The sequence below is a fragment of the Pelobates fuscus genome, chromosome 4 (assembly GCF_036172605.1).
Source record: "Pelobates fuscus isolate aPelFus1 chromosome 4, aPelFus1.pri, whole genome shotgun sequence".
Classification (NCBI taxonomy): Eukaryota; Metazoa; Chordata; class Amphibia; order Anura; family Pelobatidae; genus Pelobates; species Pelobates fuscus.
Genome location: NC_086320.1, coordinates 369,075,051 through 369,086,745, shown reverse-complemented (window position 1 = coordinate 369,086,745; position 11,695 = coordinate 369,075,051). Strand labels below are relative to the sequence as shown.

The following is an 11,695-nucleotide window of genomic DNA, read 5'->3' as shown; positions in this document are numbered from 1 at the left end:
GTTCTTATCTGCCGTCACATTCTATGTCACGGCAGTGAAGGGGTTAACCTTAAGCGAAATATGGTTGAAAGCAAGAAAAGGAACACTGCCTAAAGAATGAATATATATATATATATAATAAACTTTTAATAGTGAACGAAATACAAAGTGATTATTTTGCACATTTACTCTTAATACGTCTAGGTATGTGCATACAAAGGCATAAAGAGATACTATGCAGAAATGTAAGATTTAAGAGACAAACAGCACTTAAATAACGGAGATGTTATTTGAAGATTATCTGCTAGTAAGGTATATTATCTGCTAGTAAGGTATATTATCTGCTAGTAAGGTATATTATCTGCTAGTAAGGTATATTATCTGCTAGTAAGGTATATTATCTGCTAGTAAGGTATATTATCTGCTAGTAAGGTATATTATCTGCTAGTAAGGTATATTATCTGCTAGTAAGGTATATTATCTGCTAGTAAGGTATATTATCTGCTAGTAAGGTATATTATCTGCTAGTAAGGTATATTATCTGCTAGTAAGGTATATTATCTGCTAGTAAGGTATATTATCTGCTAGTAAGGTATATTATCTGCTAGTAAGGTATATTATCTGCTAGTAAGGTATATTATCTGCTAGTAAGGTATATTATCTGCTAGTAAGGTATATTATTGCTAGTAAGGTATATTATTGCTAGTAAGGTATATGGTGGTACTTGAAGCCCTTCTAGAATCAATAATGTGGATTTAGTGTCCTGTATATAGGATGGTAGGCCCGTAACATACGTGTACTACAACCTTTCATACTAATTATAAGTAATATACCTATCAGACAATAAACCTCTACGATTATGCAGTGATCTAGTACAACAATTCCACGATATTTGTACAATATGCATTAACTCATATTCTTTTATACATGCCGCTTTATTTCTTCTTTATCTGCTAGTATGGCAACATAATATTATTATTATTCTTCTTTGAACAGAGTAAAATGGCCCTCTCGGACCACCGTCTTCCGTCAGTTACAACTGATTACGTCAACGTTCTCGGGACTTCAATCAAATGTTTGGGCGCCCTATTTAAAAGCCTAATCTGCTACGATCATGTTCCCCTTGAAAAGCCGCCTTACCGGCGAAACGCGCGTCGGAGTTTTTCTGATCCCTCCTAGTACTACACCCTCTGCACTTGCAGCGATCACCTCTGGACATCCCTATTGCAACTAATAGCCATATAGGTTTTGGGTACATCGGGAGGGGAATTAAGGATTTAGCCGCATACATTGTTTGTGGCTATAACGTTTTCAGCGCTCTCAGCGCACTGACACACGTTAATGTGCATCAGACAACACATTACAATTGTCAAGACTACAGTTACTTAGACGCTAGCTAGTCAGTTTCATTACAAGAGAGGTTCCCTTGAAGGCACAGTTATACTTTGAGGATATGTTCTTCTTTTTCCTCTCTGTATTACCTGTAGTTAGCTCTCCTACCTGGTAGGTGCCCTTGAAGGCACAGTAACATTTCCATCTGTTTTCTCTCTATACCGATATTGGGGTTATATTTAACTAACTAACCAGAGTAGGTGCTTTCTCAGGAATAGGATATACCTTGACTACAGCTTGTATCTAATAGTAACATCAGACAGCATATATTTTTGTGTTGTCACAGATTTCAGTATCAAACTTGTATTTATCACTAATTGTAACAGAGTATTCTGCATGAACTGCAGCTGCAGGCAGTATCTATTTTTTAGTCTGACAAACTTTAACAGAGTACTCTTTACAAATTGCAACAGTAGACAAACTGTCCCAGCAGATAATCTTCAAACAACATCTCCGTTATTTAAGTGCGGTTTGTCTCTTTTAAATCTTACATTTCTGCATAGTATCTCTTTATGCCTTTGTATGCACATACCTAGACGTATTAAGAGTAAATGTGCAAAATAATCACTTTGTATTTCATTCACTTTTAAAAGTTTATTTTTTTATATATATATATATATATATATTCTTTGGGCAGTGTTCCTTTTCTTCTTGCTTTCAACTTTCCACGTAGTCCTCAGCTTCCAAAATACCACATCTAAGGCCAAAATGAACTCCATCGTACCAGAGAGGACATGATAAAAGGAAAATGAATGCACTCATCATGCCTCGCTCGTACCATGCCCGAAAGATGGAAGAGTCTCACGCTAAGCGTGATTCCCCAGACACCCCGAGCCGTCTGATTGAACAGGACTAAAAGACTGGGAGGAGGGCTAGTCTAATAGAAATGTTTTTAGAAACCTCATATTAACAATAAGTTCTGGTAACCACGAATGGTCACATACGATTTGAAACATTAGTAGAAAGATTATATTGAAAATATAAAATATCTCTCAGCCTCCTATATAATATATTCTAAACTTCTTTTCTTCTTGTATTTTATCTGAATGAAAATAATATATTTAGTTAACAAAAAAATATTCTGAACATTATTTAGAGTAAAGTCTGTACGTGTATATTGAGTAATGTATGATTTTGATTTTAGGCAAACCGCCTGTACAATGAACTATCCATAGACCCCAGCAAAGTGGAGAATCTGTTGATATTGGGATGCTCTGCTCAGGATGCTCGCCTGGCATTGCGAGCCTGCGATGGGAACATAGAACATGCTGCCAACCATATTGCAATGAAAAAAGAGGTACGTAAAAAAAGGATTTAATCCAGGCCTGCACTCAGCTGACACTAATTCAATGAGCGCAGTCATTATTGGCTGAAGAATGAATGCACTTATGGTCCCTGGCATCACACAGGTAAGTTGTGAAACCAGACTAAAATTAAACTGAGATGGCGCTAAGCCATTCCTGACATAATAACCACAACAGTGGGCTGTGTTCCTTTTAATGCCCTAATTCATTAAAGGCAAAAAGATGCACACCTTAGTTAATAATCCAAATCTCTTTATTATACAACCAAAGTAAATTAAACAAAAACACAAAATAAACACTCTTACAAGACTATAACAACCCGTGACAGAGGTTATAAAATATGCTCCAAATCAAACGGGCATAAAAGCTTACTTGCATATTACCTCAAATGACTGGACACGTGTACAGAACAAAACCCCAACGTTTCAGCACACCTTCTAGTGCCTTTCTCGTGGGGTCCTTGCAGTCTCACTGCTCAATTATCTGACATTTAAACTTTATGCAGCTCTAGTCACACCTCGCTGGCAAGTCCAGACGTCCGACTATGAGGCCCAGCTTGTACTGTGGCCGATCTTCCGACATAGGGCTCGCTCCTCTTGATGAAACTCATCAACTCCTAAATAGCAGAGGATTGAGCAGTGAGATTTCAGAGACATGATTTATACACCAACACTGCTTCATTAAGCTAAAGTTGTTCTGGTAAATAGCTGGATGTTTCTGCTTTGATCACATGATGGGTTCTTAACTGCTTTTGTGACCAGACTGTTGTTGGATGCTGCTTGCTGTTGCATAGTACGTGTTCATTATAGCCTGTTGGTAATATTGCTATACATCTGAAAGTAAAACCATGTTTGCCTCTTTCGGTAGGAAAAAGAAAAAATGAAAAAAGAAGAACGAGAAAAGAGACGCAAGAGGTTGGATAAAATAAATACCCTGAGAGGCATGGGGTACTCAGAGCGTGCATCGGCTGAGGCTCTCAGTAACACAGGCGGAAACATTGAACGAGCTATTCAGGTATAGAGAATACCTTCATCTCCAAAATACGTTAAATACCTCGTGTTTTCCTTGTATTCAAGATGCCAAGTACTTTGCAAAATATATTTTTTTTAGCAGAACTAGATTAGCAAAGAGATTGCATAAGCCTGTAATAAGGATCTCTTTGGCTTGTTTTTATAGAGTAGGGGAGTGTAACCTTTGCCTTCCTGTTATTGCAATTAAAAGTCCCATTGGATATTCTCGCTACAACAATTTTAGCAGGATTCACTTAGAATGCAAGGGGATTAAACTTTACTGGAGGAAGGGTGAATTCTATAAAACCCTAAACATGTTGCTTGTAAGCAGACTGCTTAATAACCTTAGACCTGCGTGATCAATAAATCTCAAACTGATACAGAAGTAAGGCTGGCTACTGCCTTGGGCAACCAGTGCCAACCATTTAGAATTACATTGAAGTAGAACTCCCTTGCATGCCTGCAGATTTGACATTGTGGATATATCGTTATTCTCTGCACCACTTTTTGGGCTTTATAGAACCAAATCTTAGCAAAGTTTCATAGAGTAATGTGCAATGTGTATAAGTGTGTTTCAAGACGCACGGTAATAAAGCTTTCCGTAATGTACGGTTTGAATGAGTGTATCACAGAGCTCCACAGCATAACACTTACTCTTACATACTGCGTGTTTCGCTGCAATAACACCGTACACATTTTTCTATTCATCATGTTGCCATAAAATCGTACCATGTTCCTTAATCATCCTTGCCTGAAAGTAATTTTTATTTGTATTTGTGCTGGAGCACAATATATAATATATGATCACTACACCTGTCTGTCTGTAAATTCATTTAATTTTGAATTTATATAGAAGCAGATTTGCAGAAGAAAATGGACAGGAGCCCAAGAGAGGGAATATAGATTATAAGTATAGGAAAGGGAAGATGAAGGTAAAGTCTTGTAGCTAGGAGGGGGCTACCTTGACAAGGAGCCATGTTTCTGATAGGGCTACAGCTATGTGATTTATTGGGGTAACTAAAGACTGCTTGTGAGAGAGTTCACCAATCTTGCCCTTTACGTATAATATATTTGCTCCAATCAGCTGCTCCTTGATCATCCGGAAATGTTGATATCACATGACAACGCAGTTAGCAGCGAGTCCTACAATCCGCCACAGGAAAGTATTGATCAGGTAAGCGGTTTTATTTCCTATTTTATAAAATAAATGCAATCTGCAAACATCTTATCTACCCTCATATCATGTTAACTTTGAGTCTGATATAAACACTCCATAATGTCTTAGTTAACACCATGGCATGTTATTTTATTAAATAAGCAAATACATTATAATACAGTACACTGGCGATACATAAATGCCAATAATAATGATACTGTGTTAATGTGTAGTGGCAATGTAGGGGTTAATATGTAGTTTGTTAGTGTAAGGCAGGGGCTACAGAGAGGACACTGAGGGCAGTGCTGTACATTCAGCTGTGTCAGCTGCTGTCATGAAAACAGCAGGAGGTTCCGTTTTTAGTGTAAGGTACCGGTTCTGCCTGAGATTAAGCTCCCAGAAAATGTTACTCCCAAGTTTCATACCCACAATAATGGAGTTTTGCTATGAGGCATAAAGGTGACCAAATGGTAGCCCTCCACCTGCTGTGTATCTTCACTCATTGCACAAGTGTCTTGAGATGTGTGATTTTGAAACTTGCCAGCCACACAATCCGGGAGTCGTATGGGTGTAGCCCCCAGGTTGTTCTCAAACTGCAGTTCAGGCTGGTAAAGTAATCTAGGAGTTTCAGTTCTATAACAACACAAGTGGCAGCGTGTTTACCCCCTCTCATCTAATACTGTCCTGATCCCTCTGCACCCCAGGAAAGCTGGCTGCGCTGTGAGTGCGGAAAGCTGGGGAAATGCTGAGTTTGCGAGATGATCCAGAGATAAAGGAACTCCTGACATGGCAAAGTAAATACACATAAGGAGGCACTAAAGGCAGCATGCTTAACCCAACCTCCCTCCCACTAGATTTCTCTTAATTTTGTACGTTTTTGCCAAAGGATTTATTACCAAGGGATCAAAGGTTAATGCTTTCCTTACAGTTTCTGTCCAGATGTAAATCTACATTGCTCATGCTGTTTGCATCCTTTCTGGGAATCCTCTAATTTCTGCAAATGTATGGATCCATTCACTAACGCTTACAAAGGGGAATCATTTGTGGGGAGAAAGGGTCTTCTGCTGAAAGATGGTCGGTGCTGACAAAACATGGAGGGGGTCAGGATAATAAAGTGATAATGGCCCTATACTAGAGGATTTTACACCGTGTTTAAGACTTCTATGTACTATTGACAGTATGCTATGCTGCATGTGCACACCTCCGCACGCTTCTGTAGATCTCAGCATGGTGTCCCATAATGCTTAGCATGCAGCTGTGATCAAGCTGTTGTGGGAAGCCAAGCATAAATGTGCAGGAACTTACAGATGGTGGAATCCCAAAGCCCAGATCAAGAAGGAGATTACCAGGAAGTACAGCACTTAATCGATACATGTGCAGGTAGTACAGTACTACATGCTGTTTCCTCTGGGTTTCCGTCTTGTACCCACTAATTTGGAATATGGACGTGGCATTAATAAAGTTTCTGACTACTGCCCATTCCCACCCCGCCACCCTCATTCTAGCAGATCTACCTTCCCATTGCAATTTAGACCTTTTTAGTTGTTGTTGGTTAATGTTACCTGGTCTCTGATTGTCTGCCTCCCGTGCTGTGTTTAGCTGGTCTATATAGGTTTCGCTCCAGATGCAGCAGAGGCAGCACTCAAGATTTTCCAAGGGAACATTGAATTAGCCTCTCAGATCTTGACTCATCATCAAGGCGCTCTACCTCCTCAGCTACTGCAAGAGCTGGAGAAAGCTCCTCCAGAAAAAGAGACCTCATCGTCTTCAGAGACCTCCTTGTCATCTTTAGAGTCTCCAGGTAACCAATGCCTCTGTCTCCATTAATTATATCAAACCTATTATATCTGCCAATGATATACGGCAGGTTGCTTCCACACTGTCATTCTCTGAAGTTCTGCCTGTGCATAACACTCAGAACGACAGGTGGGTGCGTATTTGGGACTTTAACTTGTGGCTTGGTGAATGGTGTCGGGAGCAAGGATTTTGCTTAATTTTTGCATGATACCTCTGTTTGGAATGAAAATAAACTGTACAAAAAAGATGGTTTGCACCTTTCTCAAAAGAGAACAAATGTTCTCGGTGAGCAGTTCAGAGGTTTTGCTAGGATGTATTTTTGCTATAAGACATGATATAATGAGGAGAATGATTGGGGCATAGCGATACCAGGGTACTCTTTATATAGAAAATATAGGCAAGAAAGGGGGAGGGGTGGCCCTGTATGTGAAGGATAGCATAAAAACTAGCCTAATAAAAGTTAGTGAGGCGAACATATAGTCTTTTTGGGTTATGTTAGAATTTGGTAATCTACTAGTTGAGGAAATGACAATGAAGGGGAAGTTTTCATCATGGGTAACTTTAATCTTCCTGATGTGAACTGGAAAACCAAAATAGCTGCTTGTGCCAGGAGCACACATATTCTAAACTCCCTACTGGGATTGTCTCTCAAACAAGTCATTGAGGAGCCAACTCGTAAGGCCATACTAGATTTAGTGTAAACAAATGGAGATTTGGTATCCGATATTACTGTAGGTGAAAGTTTAGGATCCAGTGATCAGTCAGTGTGGTTTAATATAAGAACAGTGACTGAGTCACACCACACAAAAACAAAAGTTTAGACTTTAGAAAAACAGACTTTTTAAAAATTTGAATTTGTGTAAAGGAGTCATTATTAGACTGGAGCAATTTAAATGGAGTACAAGAGAAATTGGATTATTTAAGAGTTGCACTGCTGAAGGCAACAGAAAATTGCATTAGGCTTGTCAGTAAAGCAAAACATTTACGGAACCACTGTGGTACTCCGCAGATGTGGCTTTTGTGTGTATGTCTGTGTGTATGTGTGTGTCTCTGTATGTGTCTGTGTGTGTGTGTGTCCCTGTATGTATTTGTCTGTATCATGCATACAGAGACGCACACAGACACATACAGACTGTGTGTGTGTCTATGTATGTGTCTGTGTGGTAGGCAGACAGTGTAATAGAGCAACAGGAAATGCTAGCAGAATGCTTGGTTGTATAGGGAGAGGTATTAGCAGTAGAAAGAGGGAAGTGCTCATGCCATTGTACAGAACACTGGTGAAACCTCACTTGGAGTATTGCACGCAGTACTGGAGACCGTATCTCCAGAAGAATATTGATACTTTAGAGAGAGTTCAGAGAACGACTACTAAACTGGTTCATGGATTGCAGGATAAAACTTACCAGGAAAGGTTAAAGGATCTTAACATGTATAGCTTGGAGGAAAGACGAGACAGGGGGGATATGATAGAAACGTTTAAATACATAAAGGGAATCAACACAGTAAAGGAGAAGACTATATTTAAAAGAAGAAAAAATACCACAACAAGAGGACATAGTCTTAAATTAGTGGGGCAAAGGTTTAAAAATATCAGGAAGTATTACTTTACTGAGAGGGTAGTGGATGCATGGAATAGCCTTCCAGCTGAAGTGGTAGAGGTTAAAAGTTCACAATTTGTCTGCACTAGACCGGAAAAAATGATAAAATTTATAGTGATATAAATATTACTATTTTAACGCTGCCACCACCAAGACAATTTATAAATGGGGTGCCTTGGTCACCCAGGAAAATCAATAATAAAACCCACCAAATGCACTTAGCACAATATCTAAGCAATTGCAAACCACTAATTAGCCTCTTCGGGTAACGTGATCCTCAACCAGACAAAGGCAGAACTTAATAAAGGAATATTTATTATGAGCAAAAAATAGCCACAGTGCATACAAAAATATAGATGACAATCAAAATTATTTACACCAACAACAGATAAAAAAACAAAAGGGATAACATAACAGAAGTCCTAAAGACTTACTTAGGTTTTCAAAGTAAAACTTCTGCCCAGGGGGTCTTACTCAAAATTAGATTTTGACCCCAAGCAAGTACCAGGCACACTTCATTATCACTAGAGATATACCCTGTGGATTACCACGCCTCACCCAGAGGTGGGGTTAAGGCGTATCTATAGAGACACTAAGTGACCACCCCTTTGTGTCCAGACCCACATCAATCCAAATGGAAACATTTGGTTCTATCTTCTCTTATGTACCTGCCACATAAATAATAATTGCATCTATGAATTTGTTATTGTTGTTCCATTCCACACCTTACTTGCGACCTTATATAGCACAGGATCCATCTTTCCCTTTTCCCATTCCTATGCAATTTACATTAAAGGACTATATTACATAGGGCAATAATGAATTATGCACCCTTGCCGTGACGGGCACTGTGCAGGTTACATTACCATTACCAGGAAGGTAAAGTAATTACAGTTGGTTCTGTCTTCTAAATGATGCTGTACCTACAGTGCACTTGTATGAAAGCGGATCCATTACAATAGTTATCAATTAACATGTTAGATGTGCCATATTGATAGTGCCCATCGCACACCTAATGGAGGATTTAGAGTATTGTAGTAAGAAACTGCATGGAGTATGAAGCATTCACAGACCGCAAAATGAAAATGAACCAATCAAGGCAGTTCATTTGTGATCCTTTGTGATTGATGGATTTCCTCCATGCAATGTATGAGTTTTACGTACTTTAATACAGCCGTTTTATGAGGAAATAGCTTGCAATAGATAAGATGCATTGGACATTACATCTTAAAAAATAATAAGAATATGCTGAATACATATTTTGTTCTTTTTTTTTTTTTTTTCCCCTCTGATTTGTAAAGGGACCAGTACATCAAGTGTCGATGAATCAGACATTGATCCAGTCAAGGAAATTCTGGATGATATCCCGGAGCACGAAGAGGATTATCTGGACCTGACTTTAGAGGAAGAAGGAAGAGTCCTTGCGGAATATCTTTCTTACTTAGAAAAGCTACAAGGTGTGGGTGCTTCATGATTCTACCAGCAGGAAATCTGACTTGCAATGATTAAAGCCGTAGTACTCTGTGGCAATCTTTTTACTCAGCATTTTAAGGTTCTTTATGAATACTTTTGCTTTATACAATTTTTTTTTTTACAATCTAGATGTGGGAGCAATACTTTAGCTTTAATGTGGGTTGGGCTATTTTATATAAAAAAAATAAACAACAAAGGACGGTTTGTATACCAATTCTGGTTAAAATTGCACTTAGGCACATGCCGCACTATGAAGGACTGTCCTAATGTAGCACTTCTGTAACTTTTTAAGCTTCTTGGGGAGGTGATGCTGCCTGGACCCCCGAGTGTGTGTTCTATTTCTCTGCTGCACTCTTCAGCCCAGTAAGTACTTCATTAGTATATATACTGGGGTTGAAGGAACACTATATAGTTAGGAATACAAAAGTGTATTCCCTACGCCATAGTGTCCCAATGCACTAAAATTATTGTAACCGCAACGTTTCGGCTGTGTGTCTTTATCAAGCAAATCTGGTAGACGGCCACTAGAGGCAGTCTTAACCATTTAATGTAAACATTGCAGTTTTTCTGAAAATGCGGGGTTTTACATTGAAGGGTTAAGATGGACAGGGACACTGCACCCAGACCACGTCAATGAGATGAAGGAATTCGGAACTGTGAATTCTTTTGATAGCCGTACTGAAAAGCCAGCACAAACAAATGGGATAAAAAAGAAAAAGAGTTCCATTTGTATTTTTGATGATTTTGTTATTTTCCAAAAGAGTTTTTAAAGCAACATGGACATTAGTGTTAATATATTAAGTTATGTATTTTTCTATTAATAGTTCTAGTTGTATTGCTCCTCTTTAAAAGAAGCACTCCAGAAAAGTTACAAGTTTCATAGCAATAGCAACCTTTACGTAACATCATAATCAAGGGGAAGGTTGTGCTTCTATGACCTTGTGTCCATTCGTGACTTTGTGTAAATCTTTACTTAAAGGTACAGTAACATCTCATCTGTAGTCTGTTTTGGGATCATACCATCCATAGCAATATGGTACAAGTTCGAGGTACAAGTTCAGAGGTGGGAATTTACTATAAGCCTGGCTTAGCATCACAGAAAAGCCATACTCAAGCTTCTGTGTCAAAGGTTCTACATCTCTGCCGATATAAAAGGCTTTTTAATATAATTCCAATACAGCGTATATTTTATCAGAACAAAATCTATTCCTTTACTGAGATTAGTGCAGGTCTTTTGATCCCACTCGCAGTTTCTTTATATTGGAACACTACGAAACCGTTATCTCAGGCTTGGTTTAATAATTTACTTGGCAGATTAGTTGGCAGTTCTGGAAATATCAAATGTGGCAAACTTTTTATTTGTTCCAATGAACGTGGTCATAACTCCATGTTGGGTCTGGAAAGGTTCTGATAGCAAGACATATATGTCTATGAATTGTTACTAGCTCCGCATAGTATTCATGTATCAATGAGGAAATTCTGACATCCAAAAAGCACAAAAATAAATTAAAGTAAATCTGACCAGAAAACTTGACACTTTGACTTCAAACGACCCGACCACTTATCTGTTAGAATAAATGACTGTTCATTAATACTGCACCCTAAGTGATCCAGCATACCTTCCACCAATTAAATTGAGGTGTTTGCACGGGACAATACATTCGAGACATAGTTGACAAATGGAGCAATTTGTACAGAAAGCATGTATCACACACAAGCAGCAAACCATCCAATCACCCGAGAATATAGATCGTTTAATATTTTTATACAGCCTCTGGTACAATCAGAGGTGCTCTTGTGAGCAGGATTTGGGTGTTTTTATTCATTTTTCTTGCTCCTCCTTTGATGTATTTATACCAGTAAAATACGATGGTGCACAAGTCTTAAATTGGTAGGTACCATTACGGAATATATGTAAAGGTTATGACTTGCTTTTTTTTGGAAATGTATACGTTTTAATAAAATGTAGCAATGAGAGCTACAGGA

General features: G+C 38.5%; 1 protein-coding gene across 3 annotated transcripts in view; it reads left to right on the top strand.

Moving 5' to 3' along the window:
• NUB1 (negative regulator of ubiquitin like proteins 1) overlaps positions 1-11,039 on the top strand; it is a 52,745-nt gene extending 41,706 nt beyond the window's left edge. For all 3 annotated transcript variants that reach the window (XM_063452701.1, XM_063452702.1, XM_063452700.1), the window contains exons 11-15: positions 2,516-2,668; positions 3,543-3,689; positions 4,770-4,859; positions 6,441-6,642; positions 9,538-11,039. In XM_063452701.1, the coding sequence (XP_063308771.1) occupies positions 2,516-2,668; positions 3,543-3,689; positions 4,770-4,859; positions 6,441-6,642; positions 9,538-9,710 (765 nt within the window). In that variant the 3' untranslated portion in view covers positions 9,711-11,039. The remainder of the gene's footprint in view (positions 1-2,515; positions 2,669-3,542; positions 3,690-4,769; positions 4,860-6,440; positions 6,643-9,537) is intronic.
• Positions 11,040-11,695: the final 656 nt, after the last annotated feature.